This window comes from Diachasmimorpha longicaudata, chromosome 1, assembly GCF_034640455.1.
Source record: "Diachasmimorpha longicaudata isolate KC_UGA_2023 chromosome 1, iyDiaLong2, whole genome shotgun sequence".
Classification (NCBI taxonomy): domain Eukaryota; kingdom Metazoa; phylum Arthropoda; class Insecta; order Hymenoptera; family Braconidae; genus Diachasmimorpha; species Diachasmimorpha longicaudata.
In genome coordinates, this window is record NC_087225.1 from 14,669,185 (window position 1) to 14,689,171 (window position 19,987).

Below are 19,987 nucleotides of genomic sequence, written 5' to 3' on the forward strand. Positions count from 1 at the left end.
ACTCTAGATTTATTGTTTCGACGCTTCTTCATTTATGACATTCATCACAACTTTATTCTTATCTAAAAATTAGGTAACTGAAGTCCTGGACGACGGTGTTTCCGGGCCAACAAGCGACGGAGAAATGTGACAAGAGCGTCAGCCCTCGTGGGCCAGCGAGACCGACGAGGACAGTGAGCCCGAGCAGCGTACATGTCAAATAGCAACGTTATCCTAGTTGCAGGGGAACGATGTCATTGGTACATCGGCATTTATCGAATCGTGGCCACCATCGACATCCTTGGGAAGGGATGACAATAATGAAGGAGCCCTCCAGCTTCAAGTGAAAAGTCTCTGTCTCGAGAAACATTGATTTCTCAAGCGTATTTAACATCTGTGACCTAAATTTTCACGTTGTTTGGACTCACCATTGAGCAAAGGTAATTTTGCGGGATCAGAAGTTGTTTTCTGGAGCGCGGGCGGGAGTGATTAAAAAAAAAAAAACTTTGGAAAAAGTTCAATAAAAGGAGGATTACGGTGCAAGTACTGGGGTTGACGTGAATTTTGTTGATTTACCATTGAAAATGCATGACGTTTTTAGGTGATCGTAATTTTATCTGTATTATATGTATGAGTGAGACAATTTGAGTGATAATCAGTGAAATGAGATATGCAGATCGAGCTGAGAATCTTTATTGTAACAATTTTATACGTAAAACAAGTGACTATGTTTCGCATTAAACATCTATGATAATAATGTAAAACGGCTATCAAAGATTTATTCGCTATCGTCATATATTAAATTATGTTTGTTGTATATGTACTAATACCAATTGAGTAAAAATCTTATTCAACAAAAATAAAAATCGTGAGATCTATAACTTTGTTATGGAATTTATTATTTCAATATTAATGTAGATCGTTGATCGGTGGTAATCTAGGGTTCTAGGTATTATTTATATCAGTGAATCAATGATTCTTGGAATAACGATTTTTATTGAGTCAAAAAATGGAGTGAATAAATCTCCATCTTTCGATTATTATCAGATTAATCCCATAAATTATCGATACTCAATATCAAAACGTAAATTCAACTACGTGAAGCCCAAAATTGAAGCGTAATTCGTAAATATGCCCCTAAAATTATTGTCACAGAACAATAATGAATTAGTCATTGGCACGATTAAGTTGTAGTTTCGGTGGAATTTCAGCGAATTTTATAATTGAGAACTGTAAAAGAAACTTTGTGGAAAATACCAATGTCAATTCATTATATCTAGGAAATTGAGTATAAATCACATAATTGCGATTTATGATATATCCTTGAATCATCAATATAATGGAATGCTGCTAACCAAAATGTCGCATTTGTGATAACTGAATCAATGTTGTAATTATTTTTTCAATGCCACATGAATTTTATTAACGATGATTAGTCAGCCCTCCATGAAATTTGTTTCTCCAATAATATATTCCTACATGGCATCTCCTCTCCCCGAGATTCATTTAATAAGTACTAAATCATTTATTTCGCACATTATTATTCCGCTTTATCTCCATTTTTATTACTAGTGTAAAATAATTTACGACTCCACCTGTTGCATTTCGACTTCTGAACACTGACGCCAATTAAGTAAGCCATCGAGTACTTTTAGTAATAATGGATTTCCCCCCAGTCTCTCTACTTCGGCACGAGCTTTCTTGTCCAACTCCTCGAGAATAGTTCTCGTGTATGCGAATGAGCCAAATTTTTCGAGAAGTGTTACACAATATTTCTTCACCTCCACGTCTTTTGTTCTTTGGCGCATTATATCTGTCATTCATTATTAAGGTTCAATTTGAAGATTGGAAATTACTTTCATCGATTATTTTCAGGGCAAAAGGATACTCATCACTTGTCTGTCCTCTGGTTTGCTGTGGATGGCGTGAATTATCGGGAAACTGAATTTTCCTTCCGATAAATCTTCGCAGTAGCTTTTATTCTCGGTATACTAGAGAAATATAATTAATTAATTTATGAGAGAGCAGGGTGAAAGAATTTTTATTGTTGTTTTTATGTCTCACTAATTATAAATATTTGTTTATCCTGATTTTACGAACATTTTAAAAATCTTCTGTATGAAAAATACCACCCGAATTTTCCCTTAAAATCATCTCTGGAAAATTAATGACAATTACGCTAATGAAATGATACCAACCGAGAAAAGACGTTCCGAACCGAATTCGATAGACGTTGATAAAAATACCTCGTACAATGAGGAAAAGCCAATTCTTAACTAATCGAACAACCATCTGACATAATGTGGCATGATTAAATTCTTTATTCTTACCTCCTGCATGCAAAGATTAGAGTAATCGTCCCGAATCTGAAAATAGAGTCCTAGAATACCAGCTAGCATGGAAAAATCCTGCTTGCAGTCGGAAAATAACTGCATCAACCTCACCGCCAGATTGAATAACCCTCCAGTTTCTGAAAGAATGTATTTTTTTCGAGATTCTTTAACTGAATGCGCAGTACACAAATCACAAGTAAAACTAATGTCTCACAAAAACGAGATTTAACAAAATGCGTGCGGAAAATTTGAGATTCCCCACCAATTTCCAATCATTCTCCAATGACGGTTCTTAATTGAAAACCCTCGCATCTCGTTCTACAACTTTTTCCATCAATTAATTTTTATAATTACTTTTCATCGTCATATGTCTGTACTCCGCCTCGGATGGACATATGTAGTTGTCACGCCAGTAAATTTCAATGCCCTGTCCTCTATGCAACTCCAGCAATTGTTCGGTATAGACTTGAGTTGCCTGAGAGGAAAAAATCATGAAAATTCCCGACTGAGTTTTGAAACATGAAAATAATCCTAAACCTACCTCAGGTTGATTAAGAGCTTGTACTTTTTCGAGTGCTATGAATAAAACATAATTAGCTGCATTAATTGTACTAGCAACTCCGAAAATCGAGTGAGCCACTGGAATTCCTCGACGGAGAATCGAGTTGTCTTGAATATCGTCTAATCTGTAAAAAACATTCCTCATTCTCCTCACGTTTATCGCGGCTTTCCCACTGTTTGGATAGAAATTGCGGTGAAGAGAGGAGTTTTTGGATGGATAAGCTGAGACTATAAGGTTGAAAGATCGGGTGAGAGAGGCTAAACAGTATAAACATCTCTTCTACTTGCGTTTACTCACAGTAAACTGGAATTGTGCAGCATCTGCGTTATTTCACCGACAGCCTGGAGCTTCTCAGACGGTATTTTTAACCAATAATTCATGGCATGCGCCAGTTTAGCACGTATCTGTTTACCCGGTACTTGGAGAATGTACGTGAATGGCTGGAGAAGTTTCTGGAATCATTCTTCGTTTTTCATTCGAGTAAAGAACTTGAAGAAAGTTTTTTATTAAATAACCCGAGGGCTAGTTCTTTGGAAACTTAATGACAGAGAACTATTTCAGTTAAAAATATATTGTTTTTTAATCTCTTTAATAAGACATACTAGTGACATTAATTCTTTGTGCTCTCTCATTATTAATTCTTGTTGTTCAGTATTGATGATTTAAAAATATTCTGAGAATAAACTCTCCAGTAAATATACTCTACATATTTGAAAATTCTTCTTTCTCTTAATATGGAGTTGGGAAATAATTGTCAATTAAATGACGTTTTTATTTTAATGAAAATACACAATGAAATGTCAACTGAAAAGACAACATCAGAATACTCCTACTATGAAGTGTCTATCGATCACATGACACATTCACTCATAACCTCGTATCACACGTAAACATTGACAATCAAAACTTCGAAAAATCCAATCACAGTTTCTCCCCAGCTGTCAAAAGGAACGCTATTAGGAAGAATAATCAATGGGAGTACATTTTTTTTGAAAATATCGCATGATTCCTATTTTTTAATAGTGAGTTTTACTTGATCATGCAACTAACCTCATCCTGGTCCTTGTCACCACTCTGTGAATATGGAATACAATTTTTCTCCGATGTCATTGCGGTTGTTACGCGGTGTACAGAGTATCGACAATGTGTCAGAGACACGTGAAAATTATTCTTTCAGGGTTAATTGAAAATTTGTAGGTAATCCCCGGCGCTGCTCAGCCTTGAATGTGACAGGAATCAGTATTTCGTGGTCGAAGTGTTCAAGCGATGGCCGAGCATGCGCAGACCACCCCAATACTCAGCACGCACTGATATGAAATTCATTAAAGTTATCATTGATAAGATTTTTCCAAAAAATATCTTTCATTATTTATTTATTTATATAATCATGATATAAACTGTTGGAATTACGGAAAAATGGTCCAAATAACCAATATCTCTGTTTAAAAAAATATATATATATTTAACTTTATCACTGTTTTTGTTTTCTCTCGTTGTTATCAAGATATCATCTGTGGAAACAGACAATATACACTTAATCCTTAAGAAGCAGTTTCCGATAACGTTTATAAGGATGGAGGAGAGATTGATACTCAATAAATAAAATTTTAGGTGCCCTCTCCGACCTATGGTGCCGTCAAAATACAAAATTCTCGGATGATGAACTAATTCTTTAATCACGGTGTGGAATTCCGTGGGTTTGATTGACCGATAACGAAACGCTAGTAAAATATGAAAATCATTAGAACGTAATTTAATCATACTTTATTGGCATTTTTACACGTGTCATCTTAAAAACAAGAATTAATACATTATAGATAAATTACTGCGATAAACAAGGAACAAATTCACTCATGTCGTAAATTCTATCAATTAAGGTTTACACTAGGCCGTTATTCACACATCTGATGTTATTTAAATTATTCCTAATCTAGTGATTTATAACTTAGTAGAGAAAAAATAGATCCAGGGACCAGAGAGCCATAGACAATCTACCTCGAATTTAGAGGTATCCGAGATTCAATGGAGATTAGAACTGGCAAAGGTGGTGATACAGAAATAAGGCATGAAAAAACATTGGAGGAGATGAACTCAATTTTAGGCAAACGTTTGTCGTCGATTTCATGTAACTGGAGAAATCGGGAGTCTATTCCAAACGCGTTTGTGAAATTGAGGACACCTCCACAACAGAAGATGAAATAGTCAGAGGGATTATAAAGACACGAGGATCATACGGTAGTTTGCAACAGCCTAGTCGACTCATCGGCTTTCGATACAGAGGAATACTTGCGCTAGAAATGAAAAAAAAAATAGTGGGGAAAGTTTTCAGTTTCAATTTCATGTCTACCGTTTTCATCCGCCAATGCACCGTCACCTCTCATGACCTTGGAATAAAATGCGTTACGGAAGTTCAACGATTACTGAGGGGCTATTCGTTATTAACGAAGATTTGTAAATAACGTCATAGAAACGGTGAAAAAAAAATTTTATATCTATCCAGAAATCGGTAATTTCGAGATTTATAGGTAATCGGATGAAAATCGAGATTAATTAGCTATTAATTTGGGAATAATCGATGGTTGGAGTTTTTAGAAATCTTGCAATTTCGTGCACAATTTATTTATGATTTTTTATGAATCACTTCACCACGAGAATGGAAAATTCATTTTTACAATTGAGGAGAAATTGGAGAGCTCGCGGTTTATTCAGTGAGAAGGATGATGAGGTGTTTATCGAGGTCGTTAATCGAAGAAAAGAAATAAGATTCAAGAGAGGAAGAAATTTACATTGTTTCGAAAAGGAGCTTAAAAAAATGTAAATAGATTTTTTTTTCAGAAGGTGATTCGGTCTCTCATGAGAAAGATTTTTGCGGCAAGGTCGAGAGAAAATTTTCTGGCGAACAAGTTTGAACTAAACAATTGTAGGAGCTAAAGAAAATTTTATTGGTCATGATTCGTTCATCAAGTCTCAAAAAAATTACATCATAAGAATGATGAATTTCTGCGTGAGTCAACGAAATTGAATGGACCCAGCATGACACTCCAATATTTCTCAATAGGTTTTTGCTTGGTATCAATTGTTGCCCGCCTACTTTTCATTTCTCTCGACCTGTTCGACTCTCCATTACATGCTGTCTTATCTCCACTCTTACTGTAATAACATATTTATCCCCGCCGAGACGAAATATCATCACATGTGCGGGAAACAAGTGAGAATGAAACAGAACGAAAAAATTCAACGAGGAAGACAGAAATTCCCGAACAATGTGATTAACTGTCCTACATGCCACATAATTGATTACGTAAATCCATCTCTCTGAACAATTCTGCACATACTTTTTACGGTCTCCGTGAAGCAGAGAATCTCATACTAGGAATGTTTGCAAAGTAACAACGAAAATCTCTTAATTAATATCATTATCCCTGTTAAGGCCTCAACTTCCGTCTCAGCGATTGTGGAGAGATACAGTCGCCTTTCGGAGAAGTTTTCCCTCGTCTTTACCTCAGTTAATAATGTTTAAAATAAAATAATTAAAGAATCTCCCCTGTTTCCTGTTATCAAAAGGATCTTCAGAAGCTTCGAACGATCCGATTCACCTCATTGCCCTCTGTGAATGAATCTTCTCGTGATCTTTGCGACTGATATCCACTTAAAAAAACGTCAACTAATCCGATGCCAACTTCAATAAGACGGACGCCCGCATTACCCCCTTGATATATTTGAAATTAATTTTTCAACGAATCAATAGACATTTTTCAAGTGGAAAAGATCACGAGCGTCACCAGCCTGGAAATTCCTAAATCTCATGGAGACTCTCTTGCTGAATCCTTTACACTTGTAGGAGAAATAATTTAAACATAAAAATAAAGTAATAAGTTCTTCAGTAACTCTCACGCCCTGGCGAAGCCTTGGTCATTGAACTGTAGATTTTTGGTAGGAATAGAACCGACGTTAAGCGCTAGAACTTTGGAAACAATGTTGAGGTCTTCCTGGTTGGAGCGTCCCTGTTGATTTTTCGGAGATTGAAGGCCTCCGGCCACACCAGATTGATGCAGCAGATGCTGTATCTGTCTTGCAGCGGTTGGAGGCCTTAGAGGCTGTTGCCTGAATCCAAACTGATTCAGTGTCACAAAATCCTGAGCTGGGAGCCTAGGAGGCTCTAGAGGCAGATGATTTCTGTTGATGATTTGTCTGTTATCATTGATACCGAAGTTCCCAACAGAGCCGAAGGCTTCTTGTCTATGAAATCTGGTAGCAGGTATAGGAGCGGGGGGTTGAAATTCGCTTTGAAAGCCGGGAAAACTCTGCTGGAGCCTCTGCTGCTGCAAATAGAGCGCCTGCTGCCTCTGAAATTGCAGTTGCTGGGCCTGATGCTGAATTATTTGCTGCCTCTGGAGTTGTTGGAGTCTCAGCTGCTCCTGGACTGATGGAGATTGGGCAAATGGCGGTGGCACAGCTGTATTAGGGAGCTGAAGGCTCACACTTGGTTGGAACTGAACGTTTTGAGTCTGGAAAGGGGGCTGAAATGCCAACAAATTATTCTGACTGAATGCCCCTTGAGGATTTTGCAACTGCGCCTGTTGAGCCTGTTGCACCTGCTGCTGTAACTGATTGAACTGCTGAATTCTTTGTTCCTCAAACTGCTTTATCCTCGCCTGTTCTTGCAGATGCAACTGCTGTCTCTGCTTCAGCCTCAACTGCTCATGATATAACTGCTGTTGATTGTACAAGAACTGTGTCTGACGGATCTGCTGAGCTTGCAACTCTGCCAATTGTTTGTCCAAGAGCTGCTGCCTGAATTCCAGTTGCTCTTGGAGACTTAGTCCCTCATTGTCTGAACCCGGTTTGTACAGGGGTACAACGCTCTTTGGTACTCCTCTCTCATCCTGCTGAACTGTGAAAGCCGCTACCAAAGGCGCCTGAAAGATGTTCACCTCGGTGTCATTCGGGTTTGCACTCACATCTGGTGACAATGTTGGGAGCAATGGTGACGTAATATTCTGGGATACTGTCTTCACTGTGGGACTTGATGGTGTTGGACTGGGGGGAACCAATGAGTTTGCGGAAGCTGAAACTATTCCATTGCTTGAACTAACGCTCAAATGTTCTTTCTCATCCTTTTCTATGGTTGATTGACTGATCAAATTTGCTGATCTGCCACCTGTTATTTCCACACTCCGCGTTAAAATCTGATCGACTTGATTTGGGTTTGGGCTCTTCTCTTGTATCTCCTTGTCACCTAGAAGTACGTCGTACTTCTGGAAAGCAGCTTTCTCGGCCTCCTTGGGCTCTGAGGTTTCGAGTTTTTCCATTTCCACGAAACTCGAATTTTGGAGTTTCTCCTCGGACGGGACTTCCGAAGATTCTCCCGGGAAATCGGAGAAGGAGAAGGAGGCACCTGCGAAGCGATTGGATATGTTGATATTATCCGCAACTTTCGTAGCGAGACCCTCCGCTGTTGGAGGATCTGGCTTCTGCTCTTCTGATTCGGTTTCCAGGTCTTCCAGGGCTTTTAAAAGCGCCCGGCGCAGGTGCTTGTCGATTTTTATCGGTGGCAAAGGACTGACCTCCTCCGAATCATCTCCTGCGGTCAGCAGGAATAGGGCGCAGGATATCATAATCGGTAGTAGCTGAAATCAGAGGGATAAGATTAGTTGAGAGCATATAGATTTTTGAAGATATTAAGTCGAACCATTTCAATCTGTAACTTCGTAAATAGAATAGATCGGGATGATTCCCGATCTAACCGTCTTCAGAGGGCTAAAAATTCTCTAAAAAAATCTTTTAATAATATCTCTTATTACTGAGTCATGATTGTATTCATTAACTTTCGAAAAAAGTCAAACCACTGCTCTCTTCTATTAAACCCAATGGAACTCCGTTGCTATTCGCAAGACAATGTATTCCAATAATCGTAGAGTATAAAACAACTATAAAAATATTTCAACTTATTTTTCTGAACCGATGTTTCTCTTTGGGATTTATCTTCTATTCCTCATCGCTCGATTACTTAATCATGCTCATCTTCATAAACTTTCCAAAATAGTCAACTCATTCTTCTCCTTAATTAGACTCCACTTATACTCCTTATAAAATCATTACGGATATTGAAAAGTTTAGACCAAAAATTTTTTCTTAACATAAATTTTGCTTTACTCATCTAGAACTATTCTGGCTTCCCTAATTTTCACCGCTCCATTCCTGAACAATTTCCATGTTCACAAACTTTCCAAAATAGTCAACTCACTCCTCTTTTATTAAGCCCTAAATTCCCCATAAATTTAAGATATATTTACGGAAATTAGGAAATTTTCCTTAATTCATTGAAACTCATTCTGGTTTAATTCTCTACTCCTCACCGCTCTATTGCCGAATAATCCTAATTTTCAGAACTTTCTCCATCAAACTCTCCCCGCATTCGCAGAATAGAAACGATATAAAATCATCTACAAAAAATCCTCCGATGAATTCTTCTGAACCTCCCGCTCTTCATCTCTCTATTCCTGACTTATCTTCATCTTAATTAACTTTCCAAAATCGTTGACTCACTCATCTCTCTTAAAATTACCTCGAAATACAGTCCCCCACTAATGCAAGACTTGATAAGAATTTGAAGACTCAACGGAAGAGATTATTGATTCAGGGATCTATTCACAGTGGAATGAGGATTGCACCGACAAACAATTTTCTAACAACGCAATTGGTATTCCGGGTATTTACCCCAACAATTCTTCGCTTAATATCTAAGGGGTCAAAGGTATATGTGTTGACAACATGTCTCTCATTACGTTTCTATTTGTTTGTGCACATTTGTCTCCGTCCGATAGCCATAGACAAGCGCGACCTGTCGCTTAGTAAATGCCGCAAGGCAACACATCCGACTTTTCTTTTCACGCTGTGATGAGATGAGAATTTCTTTCTATTTGTCTGCTTCTATCCTCAAGGCATCCTATCTTCCTACCTAGTTTTATTCTACAATTAAATAAGCTATACTAATGAGACACTTGAATGTGCGCCTTTCAGGCACAATTAAACCAAGATATCAGAACTGTGAATGGATGGAGTTCCCACGAATATTTTATTTCAGTTTTCAGGTGTTAAAATATTTGCTGGAAATGCTTTTCATTTAGTCTTGGGACAAAGCGACTTCTTCAAGATGAATCAATCAAACATGTATTCGACATCACCTGCGATGTTTAAGCACAAGGAAAAATTTTCTTGAAAAATTCACGTACGAGTGATAAAAAAAAATCCAATTCCTTCAAAGTAAACGTTGTCTATCAAAAATTCGTCGAGATTTTTGCGGAAAATTCAACTTTAAGCTAATAACAAATTCCAACATCCGCACTAGAATTTTTTCCCAACCATGACTTTGCACGTCGTTTCTTGTGCTCGGATCAGAATTTTCCGGAGAAATTTCTCCTCGTGTAGTGAATGAAATACCAGTGTCTAACAATTATTTAATTTGATATTTTAATTGAGGAAGTTTTGTTCTACGGGTGTAGTTCTTAATGAATTAATGGAAATTTTTAAACGTCCTCTATTTAGTATGCAGAATTCCTTTTAATGGGTTTTGCTTGAATACCGCAGAAAGCCGAGGCAGGGTTAAAGAGGATGCGGTCGCCTTCTTTTTGAATTTCTTTTCATGCAAATTATAATGAGGAGACCGCACGGAGACATTTCACTTTACTACTCTCTTTCTGGTTATTGATAAAGACTGTTTGTTGGACTTTCAATGGATATCGTTGCATTAAGGAATTACCCATTGTTGGAGCAATTTTGTTGGGATTGATAAAAATAAGCGTTGGAAAGTCAGTAAAATTTCAACTGAACAACCTGACATGTCAATATTGCTATTCACTATTCCTTTACCTAAATTGATGAATAATTTTGTCATAGGAAATTTATCCTCCAAATGGTGAGGAAATTAGTGGTACGGATTTCGCCAGTGAATATGATGAGCCGGTGAATATATCTCCATGACTTCCAAAAACAAGAAAATGAATTCCCCATCAATTAATTTTCTACAACTAATGAAGTAATTCCAATGAAGTGGTTACGTCCTACTGTTCAGCTGAAAGTACCCTCATGATTATGCTCCTTTACAAAGCCTATTTGTATTTCTATTGGTGATATTTGGCGAAACAATTAGAGTGTATCACAATTATTACAACTATAAATGTTTGTGCATTCGTTGGGTAAGATTTCCCAAGATTTCTATGGAAGCCCCCTGTTGCTAACTGAGGTGTAGGAGTGAGTAGGCCTCGGCAATTAGCAAGTTCTATGACTCTTAAAGTACGTATTCGTAGATTAAGAAAAAAAATGGCAAACAAGAAAGCGAGATCTACGCAGTGAACCGGGGAGGGGGAGGGGGACTTCTGTATTTTATTATCGTGCCCATCTGTGGGGAGATGTTGGTCGCCTTCTTCCCAGTGTATAAATCACGGCTTCTACATATATGTCAACGGTTCATTCAACGATTATTTCACGAGGTCATCGCAGTGAGGATTTGTTGCTCATTACACTGAAAGAAATTGAGATTGAGATATGCACGTAATTAATGAAGGAATGACAATTTTCTCAATTTTCTCGTTTGAATAATTTGAAAAAAGGAGAGGAGAGTCGAAAATTGAGTGGTGGAAATGATTGTTAGATATAGCGAAGAAATTGTTGGAAACAACAAGACTGCAAAATCGAGTATTTTAGTTGAAATTTCCCTGTCAATCTCCTGAGATCATTTGGCGACCTCAAAAAATAAAGACATTCGTGGTGGAAGAATGAAGTTTTTAAAATATTAAATAAATTTAACCCTCTGAGATTTGCTTTCTTCACGTCATAATATTATCCGCCATAAACGTACACCGCTAAATTTATGACGTAATTACACTTTTTTACGTAAAATTTTGACGCACACTTGAGCTGATTCAAACCTCAAGATTTACGGCAAACTCAAGTATCGCGCAGGCGCGAGTATTTTAGAAATAGCATGGAAAGTCAAGGAGGATAATTTTTATTCATAATTATCGAGGACAAAAGGTATTTTTCCCACGAATAATCTAAGTGGAATTGGCGTCTCGGTAACCTCTGAGGTAATTCCGTAATGGAGAAAACAAGCCTGACATTTACGAAGAAAGCCATCCCCGGGCGCAGCCCACCGGTATGACCAGTGCTGCAGTATCCACGGGTGTGAAGATGAAAATATGTATACAACTCCCTTTCCACCTGCTCGCCTATGGCCACTCGTGTGCACTCGTGTGAAATCATCTTCCATTTCTCTCGGGAGATTTTTATTTAAGAATGGAATTCAGTATGAAATTGTAATAAACACGCGGGCTCTGCAAATGTGTCGTCAGCGATTAAAATTCATCAATGCGCTTTCACTACGATGGGGGAATCATTTTACATGTAATTTATTGGTTATTGATGGCTAGTTTAATGATGAAAAGCCAGGCATCAGAATTGTTATCATCAATTATGTATAGGAGTAAAAAGTTTACTAAACGTTATTATTTTTTAATTGAAAAACTGAAAATCAGACTCCATATTTTTTTTCCATAATAATTTGAAATAATTTTATTAGAAAAAATTTCACAATATTTCTACCTAGTATTTCTTACCTCTTAATTAATAATGAACTATTGTATTCCGCTAAGCCTTAATTACCTCGACAATAATTGATCTGAGAAGGAGTTACCGATTACATATTTAACTCAAGCAGAACTAACATATTACGAGCGAATGTTGTTTATCATTAATTACTCCCGTAACGAATAATTTCCTGAGAACTCAACATATGTTTTTGCTGCAGCAACTCTTTAAAAAAAAAATTCTGTTAATTCAACAAGGGTGGAATTGATATTTGAGTAACTAATATCCGTTGACTAATAATTATTTCAATCAGCGATTGCGAAGAAAAAAAATTCAATTAGATTTTTTGCAGGCGAGAGAATTCACTAAAAAATTCTTCCAACATTTCTTCTGAAGCCGTCAGATCCCGCGATAAATCGATTAGCAGAACCATTAGATTCAGTTAGATTGGTACTGCCAATTTACCAACTAAACGACGTTGTGCGTCAATTATCCCGGTAATGGGCGATGTTGGGAAGAAATCATCAGATCACCTTTTTTATACTTGAGGAAATTCCCCATGAAAAGAAGGAAATCTCACGGTAATTAATGACATAGGGACGAATTTGGGGAAATTAAAAGGATATTACCCAGAACTTTCACAGTCACTTCCATGTCAAGTGCTAATTTCAAAGCCTCATCCATCAATCAAATGTTGGTTTTAGATAATATTACAAGGGTATCATTACCCGTAAATTTTGATGTGCATTGATTTAACAGAGTTTGAAATTCGAAAAATATGTCTTTATCGTATTTCTATATTGACAAATATTTCAATATACGAGAGAGATAAAATCAATTCGAGATCAAATCGACGGAATAAATGCAGCGAATTGTGATTTTCAATGAAACAATTTTTGAAAAATGGAAGACTTTTTTTGATAAAAAAATAATCTCCATAGCAAGTATCAAGTCTTAAAAGTTAAAACTTTCTTTTATTAGCTGCAACCAAATGGATTGGAGAGATATTCGCAAATGGACACAGGTGAGTTTGCCCTGAGTGCTACGCACATCTCTCATCAGTTTTCGACTGGGCCGGTCTGGGTCACGCCCCGGGCAATGATGAATCTCTTTCGAACTTTCTAAACTACCGAATAACTCCTGTCGAATGATAGCCAACTCGACAAACGATGAAGAGGAAGTTCTCGTAATCGTCCACGCGTGTCTCGTCCCATTAATTTTTCCCCTCAGTGTGCTGTATCTGTGGGTATTTATGTCCGACACTTTTTATTCATCTCCTCGGAAACATCCTCTCATGGCTGTGGATGAGCAAGGTGTATATGGACATACCAGGGTCTACTTTGCGGCTTTTCCCTACGTGTTGGGTTTTCACTTTCAAAAAATATCGATGGCATCTTCGCTTTAGTCAATTTATCTCACAAACTCAGGTGTGTCATTCATCAGTTCATCGACCCAATCATCTAGCAATTCGTCGTCTAATTTCATTACAATTTAATATTCTACACTTATACCAATTTCTATTGACAATCAATTTTTTTTAACAGTTTGTATTTAGGCTTTTTCCATCGAAAGAATTAGGCAGGCGAATCAATTCATTAAAAACGGTAGGAATTTCTAAATAGCTACATCAGAATATTCATTGAACATTAATTTCGATTTCCGAAGGTTTCCACTTTTCCTAAAGATTTTAGGGAAACGACAAATGCTCAAAGAGAAAACCGTTTGGCGATGGGCTGTGAAATTTCTTTAGGGCCATTAATTAAGCACTCCACCTTATTTAAATTTATGATTTTGTTTTCGGTTGAAATTATGTTGAAACAACCTCCAATCAGTAATTTAATTCATACAGTAGTAAAGGGAAGATATAATCCGACAAGTCCCGATGATGATGAGCTCTTTCTTTAACGGGGAAAAATTAGTTGTAACCATATCCACTTAGTAAATAAATTCACGAGCAAGGGAAGGAGAGAATCAGTCAATTTTGGATAATGATAAGTTGGTGGTTTTCAGGAAACGAAAAACATCACGACAGGAAACATGCTGGAGAACGTTTAAGTTGGAATTACGAATTAGCAGTGTACATTTATTCTAATTTATGATTTTGTTAGTACAGTACAGTTGGATATGGCCAGATGAGCTAGTCTGATTATTTCAACAATAGAGTGCCTCACACAAAAAAAATGAAAACCACGGCTGATAACATTTTTTTATGTTGAAATTTTTTTTCGAAGTTTTTCAGAAAATTTAATCTTTTTGATGTCTAAAGACTTTACTAGAAAATTTCCTAAACGACAAAATGAAACAAAATGAGCCTCTTGACATTTTCATAATACGAGAATACATGTACATTTATTTCATAATTATAAAAAAAATTAAGACTTATCTGAATGGTTCCACATAGGTTTCCAAATTTGTATTGTTGATGGGATAATTGATTAGAATTAAAAAAGTCCGAAATGTTACAAAAAGTTCAGCAAGTTACTCGGAATCCAAAATACAATTAAGAATGAAAATCACTGGATTGTTGAGATTGCATCAATTTTTCACCGTTTCTTCCCCCCCAAATGTCACGCTCATATTATTCAAACACTGATGTTTACCCTGAGAAACGCGTGTAATGCAGTGTATTTCCCATAGGCCCCAACCGTATCAAATAAATACCGGTGAAGATCGTCTACCGCCGTGGGGCACACAAATTCTCAAGTAGGAAGAAAACGATACACGGGCAGGAGTGAGAGAAGATATTCCTCAGCCAGTTCGTAATGTTACTTTCACTCCTGGATTCAAAAGCAATGTACACACGTATGCGCCGTGAACTTGCCATCACGCTTCGTTTCATCCACGCCAAGGAGACTCTTCCCTCATTTATTTCTTCATCGCTCAATTTTTTTTTAATCTCCCGGGGTCGATAGACTCCCCATTCATTATCATGCAGAGTCAATGCTTGTCTAGTCGTCACGAACTAGTGCCAATTGATTATCTCAAATCACTGAACAATTGTTTTCACTCCTTTTTCACCTTATTAATTATTATTGAATCAATTGGTGGTAATGGTTCATCATGATTTCATAGAAATTGTGATTTCTCCTCTTTAAATGGAAATTCAAATGAAGAGGGTTTTTTTTCGTTCAAGATGAACTTAAGTGATGTTGATAATTTTTTTTATGGACTGTTACTGGGAAAAGTTAAAACAGAAAACTTAAAAAAGTTACGAAAGGACTTCACTCACTCGAGAGGTAAATTGAATCAATAAAAATTCAGTAACTGAATAACGATATTTCGAAAACTAATTTTATATTTTCAACAAATTGGATTTCTCTCCGTTAAATATAAAATAAATTGAATAATCAGGAAATCAGAGGGTACGTCATATTCACCTAAGATAAAATTTTTTTCCCGTTTTTTTGTTCATGAATAAAGTATTAGGGGTCAGGTGAGTGTCACGTCATCTTTTTAGAAGTCTAAATAGTTTCATTATAAAATTCATAATCCCTCATCAACTCCCACGAAACCAATTAACCCCCCTTCCGAATCTCCACTGTCAAAACAATTCACGAAACCTGATTTTAATTTTTCCATCAAAACAATTTCTCCATCACACAAAAAGGTAACAAATTAATACTTCTACTTTCATTCATTAAAACCTTTACGATAGTGACTCAACAATTTTAATCAAAGTAACCATCATTATTTTCTCCATCAACTAAATCAATCCACTTGACCCGAACATAGAGATTTCTTCCGTAAATGCAGAAGAATTGGAGGCTCTCGATTTTGAGTATAAATTCGTAATTATAAGAGATCGATCCCTAATTATCAATTTACAATAAAAAAAAATTCACTCCACCCAAATTCAACCACGAAAATTTCAATTCAACTAATATATAAATTAGCAATAATACCTCGTCTACAGAAACCAAAACATTCCTCAACCCAATATTAGAAATCACGACCTTGAAAACGGAATTAAAAAAAGCATATAAAAAATGCGAAATCCATTATGATCAAACAAAGCCGAGGGATGATTGATAATGCAGCGGCGAAAGTGCAGCCGTAAAACGTGTCACTTTCGACTAGAGGCTGTCTGTACAGTGGAGCTAATGGAGACACATGGAAAAAGGGAAAACTCGAAACGGAAATAAAACGTGTGTCTAATGCAAAAGAGGAAAAATCCACAAATGAATGGGAGGTGGAAGTTGTAATGCAGGAGGAGTTCAGTCATTTCTCTGACAAACGAAATCGAGGAAATTGGAAAAACACACATACACGTGGTTGTCGGGTGTATTTACCCGCCTGGTGAAAGCATACCCCGGCGTGGTTAACCGGCGGGAAGAGAGTCCTATGGCGCAACAACGCCTCATAGTTATTTCGTTTTCATCGATGTTCATTCCCATCCACAAGTTTTTAGGGAGAAATGAGAGATCTTCGTGATCGATTTGATGACTCCCGCGTGCGAGCATCACTTTATGTTTCAATTACATTTTCACTGAATTAATGAGATTTCGATATTTTCTAGTAATTAATGGTGGCGGAGGGCGTGGGGAGAGAGCAATGGGGATTATTAGCTTGAGTGAGATTAAATTGCTCTCCTTCTTTTTCACATTATTTTGTGATTACTGCGGCGGATAATTGATTACGTGAGATTATGGCACGATGTTGGTGATATTGGAGGGGTTTTTATCCTGACAAAATCGTATTACAACAGGAAAATGTTTTACGCAATAAATTCAAATTTAATTCAGTGGTAATTTTTTTGTCAAAAAAAATCATGTATTCTCGGTTTTTTTTTCTATTCCTAATCCTCTAATTATATCCTTATCCCATTAGGTGTCATTCCGACAGGCTCAAAGCACTTCAAAAAAATTTCTAATTTTTTTCTATTTCCCCCCTCTCATTTACCAACTGAATGACACGAATTTCCCAGACAATTGACATAATCGTATCTAATTCATCCATCGTCGAAGGGGCAATGGGTTACACGCCCCTAATTACTTTCTCCGCGGAAGGGGTCAAAATCTCGAGGTCGAGGTATGCCTCGCGGCGTAGAGAATTGCGCATGTGTCCCCCTGCAGCGCGATATGGGCCTCGCCCTCAAATATAAAATGAAAGAGATAAAAAAAATACCATCCAAACGAGTTAAACGGGATAAAAAGTTCTTCAGATGGTAACTTTCTTTGGTTGCGGGAGGGGGGGGGGGTGAGTAGAGGGGAATTGACACACAAATATGCAAGTGCCAAGTGGACATGATTGCATGTTTACTGGGGGGTATTGATACCCCTCGGCGACTTTCGATACCGCAATTACACTTAATTAGCCTCAAAAAAACATAATTGTCTGCATATGTGTATGAGCCTGGACGCACGCTTGCGCCAAATGGCAATTGGGTCGACGTTAATGGTATTATAAATATTCGCGTGAGCGAATGTTTATTGAATAAAGTTGCGTGAAAAATAGGAGCGAATCAAGTGCTTTTGGATAGTAAAAAAAAAAGAATTTGCTGGTAATTAAAAATAAAGTGAAATTGAAGTCGACTTTTACGAAGAAATATGATTAATTTTTAGTCTGCGAGCAGAAAGGGACGTCCTCACATTTATCTGAATTGTAAATTGATTGAAATTTCCCGAAATAGGACTACACCAGCATTAATTCACCTGAAAACTAGACACAGCAGTAAACATAATGTTTCTCGCATCTTAGTTCGCGATGTAGCACTATATCACCATTATTTATAAGGAAAGTAAAAATGCCGGAATGTTAATAATATAATGAAAATGATTACAATTATTCACGTGAGTAAATAATTAATTGAAAAAAATCAAGAAAATAAAGTGTTCCCATTATGTTCCCAATATCCACTTCTCGGCGTATACTCACTATACTAGGATAAACTCGTATAAAATATGAGGAGGATCGGAGAAAGTAAAAATCCTCGGATTTCAATAACGCAATAAAAATGTGAGATTTTAATTGTCTACAATACTCGATCACTCTCCCCGTTTTCACATTGCGATTCGTTTGAAATGGTCTCTCAGTTGACTCGACGTGCGCATACGCAGCCCGGCACTATTCAAAATCCATCACTTGTTCACAATTGGGTATAAAAGCACCAGAAACTAAATTATCTCGAATATCAGAAACGAAAAATCCACGCAAATTCTCCCTTCAGCTTCATTATCCTCATTCAGGGAGGAGTCACACGTAAAAACTTATCAATTATCGGCTATTTTATGGATCATTGTATATATTGATATTGACTTAATCCAAACATGAGCTATGGTACTCACCAAACGCATGATGCTGTCTGTGCTGTCTCACGGGTGGATCCCGGCTTTTACACCTGGATGATGATCACGACGATTGACTGGGTACCAGCGAGCATCCAACGAACCTCACCTCCATCCCACTGACGAAGAAAGGTGGAGGTGGTAAAAGTGAGGCGCCTTCTTCTTCGCCGATACGGCAACGTGGAGTGAAAAAAAAGGAAGGGGATGGGTACCTACCTGCACACCCATTCTCAACTTCTGCCCCCCCCCCCCCCCAAGCACTCGATCCTCAGAAAAATGAGGTAGAAAAAATTGTCTTTACACTCTCGCCCACTTTCGTTTGTGCCAAAATTCCCTGAGTATTCGGCTTTGACCCACATCTCAGTTCACTTGCGTCTCAGGACGGCCCACCCTCGGTGAAACAATTCGTATTTCCATCAATTTTTTCAACGGGCATGAAATTTATACCTACCGCTTAAATATCGAGATACGCATGTAGGGAAAAAATTCCATTTTCATCAAGATATTTTTAAAATATATAAAATATATGTCATGTATATATAAATGCTTTAGGGATGGTGAATAAATTTGGAAATTATAGAGACTCGATTTTTTTAAATAAACCACTCTATACATGTCATCCAAGTGGAATAAAAATTATTTAAAGACGCTGTGCTTGTTAGATAATCTTTGCGTCTATGGGGACTGATTCGATTTTCTCGCGGAAGAGTTTGTTTGTAGGAATAAAGTCCAGGATTATTGTCCGCTATTGCGTCATTTTTGTGTTCGGGATTTGATGGGCCTAACTAGGAATTTATTTGACGAGATTTGAGGCCCCAGTTGATTGATTTTTTTTCCATTTCCATTTAATAACGGATGTTTTGGATGAATATTTATGACGCTGTTCCCTCGTCCATTCGGGTCTCAGGAGTCGCTTCTTTCTTCTCGTGGATGCTTTCGTTTTTTTTTGCGGGTGGGGGAAGCTTTTGGAGAAAAATATTTGAATAATTTTCGGAGGATTGGAAGGGAGTGAGTTTTCCCGGAGTTTCTTTGGACCTTCTTCTGCTACTGGATTTGAAGCAAGAATTAATAATAATTTTTCCACATTCATAGAATTCTATTTAATAAATAAGTCGTCGTGAATTCATAAGCTTCAATAAAAAAACAACACTTGCAGAAGAATATGATATATATAACCCTTTCCTTCAGATCGTTTTTAAAAATTTGTTTTCAGTATTCTACTATTTTCTTGCACAAGAAAT

At 37.1% G+C, this 19,987-nt stretch overlaps 3 protein-coding genes across 8 annotated transcripts in view; 1 reads left to right on the plus strand and 2 right to left on the minus strand.

The window, feature by feature from the left end:
* Positions 1-860, plus strand: part of LOC135171469 (uncharacterized) — a 27,905-nt gene extending 27,045 nt beyond the window's left edge. For all 3 annotated transcript variants that reach the window (XM_064138064.1, XM_064138213.1, XM_064138152.1), the window contains one exon: positions 74-860. In XM_064138064.1, the coding sequence (XP_063994134.1) occupies positions 74-130 (57 nt within the window). In that variant the 3' untranslated portion in view covers positions 131-860. The remainder of the gene's footprint in view (positions 1-73) is intronic.
* Positions 651-4,140, minus strand: LOC135171307 (terpene synthase). 3 transcript variants are annotated; one of them, XM_064137869.1, is made up of 8 exons: positions 3,925-4,111; positions 3,477-3,827; positions 3,172-3,326; positions 2,854-3,046; positions 2,667-2,787; positions 2,310-2,449; positions 1,868-1,970; positions 651-1,792 (listed from the first exon to the last, which is right to left on the minus strand). In XM_064137869.1, the coding sequence occupies exons 2-8, from the start codon at positions 3,504-3,506 to the stop codon at positions 1,563-1,565; spliced, it is 972 nt and encodes a 323-aa protein (XP_063993939.1). In that variant the 5' UTR covers positions 3,507-3,827; positions 3,925-4,111; the 3' UTR covers positions 651-1,562. The 3 variants fall into 3 exon arrangements, with proteins under 3 accessions (XP_063993939.1, XP_063993880.1, XP_063994021.1); XM_064137810.1 differs by lacking the exon at positions 3,477-3,827 and having other exon boundaries at positions 3,925-4,140; XM_064137951.1 differs by lacking the exon at positions 3,477-3,827 and having other exon boundaries at positions 2,854-2,998; positions 3,925-4,139.
* Positions 4,141-4,623: 483 nt separating this feature from the next.
* On the minus strand, positions 4,624-18,874 carry LOC135160812 (TOX high mobility group box family member 3). Of its 2 annotated transcripts, none has more exons than XM_064117846.1 (2): positions 18,747-18,874; positions 4,624-8,504 (listed from the first exon to the last, which is right to left on the minus strand). In XM_064117846.1, exons 1-2 carry the CDS (start codon positions 18,753-18,755, stop codon positions 6,765-6,767), a joined length of 1,749 nt encoding a protein of 582 aa, XP_063973916.1. In that variant the 5' UTR covers positions 18,756-18,874; the 3' UTR covers positions 4,624-6,764. The 2 variants fall into 2 exon arrangements, with proteins under 2 accessions (XP_063973916.1, XP_063973925.1); XM_064117855.1 differs by lacking the exon at positions 18,747-18,874 and adding an exon at positions 9,443-10,776.
* Positions 18,875-19,987: the final 1,113 nt, after the last annotated feature.

Excerpts from the sequence above, each read along its gene's own strand:
- LOC135171307 (XM_064137810.1), bottom strand. The coding sequence starts at position 3,984 with ATGACATCGGAGAAAAATTGTATTCCATATTCACAGAGTGGTGACAAG. Across the intron at positions 3,047-3,171 it reads CTGCACAATTCCAGTTTACT|TGGGAAAGCCGCGATAAACG; the intron begins GTGAGTAAACGC and ends CTATCCAAACAG. Across the intron at positions 1,793-1,867 it reads AGAGGACAGACAAGTGATGA|ATATAATGCGCCAAAGAACA; the intron begins GTATCCTTTTGC and ends AATGAATGACAG.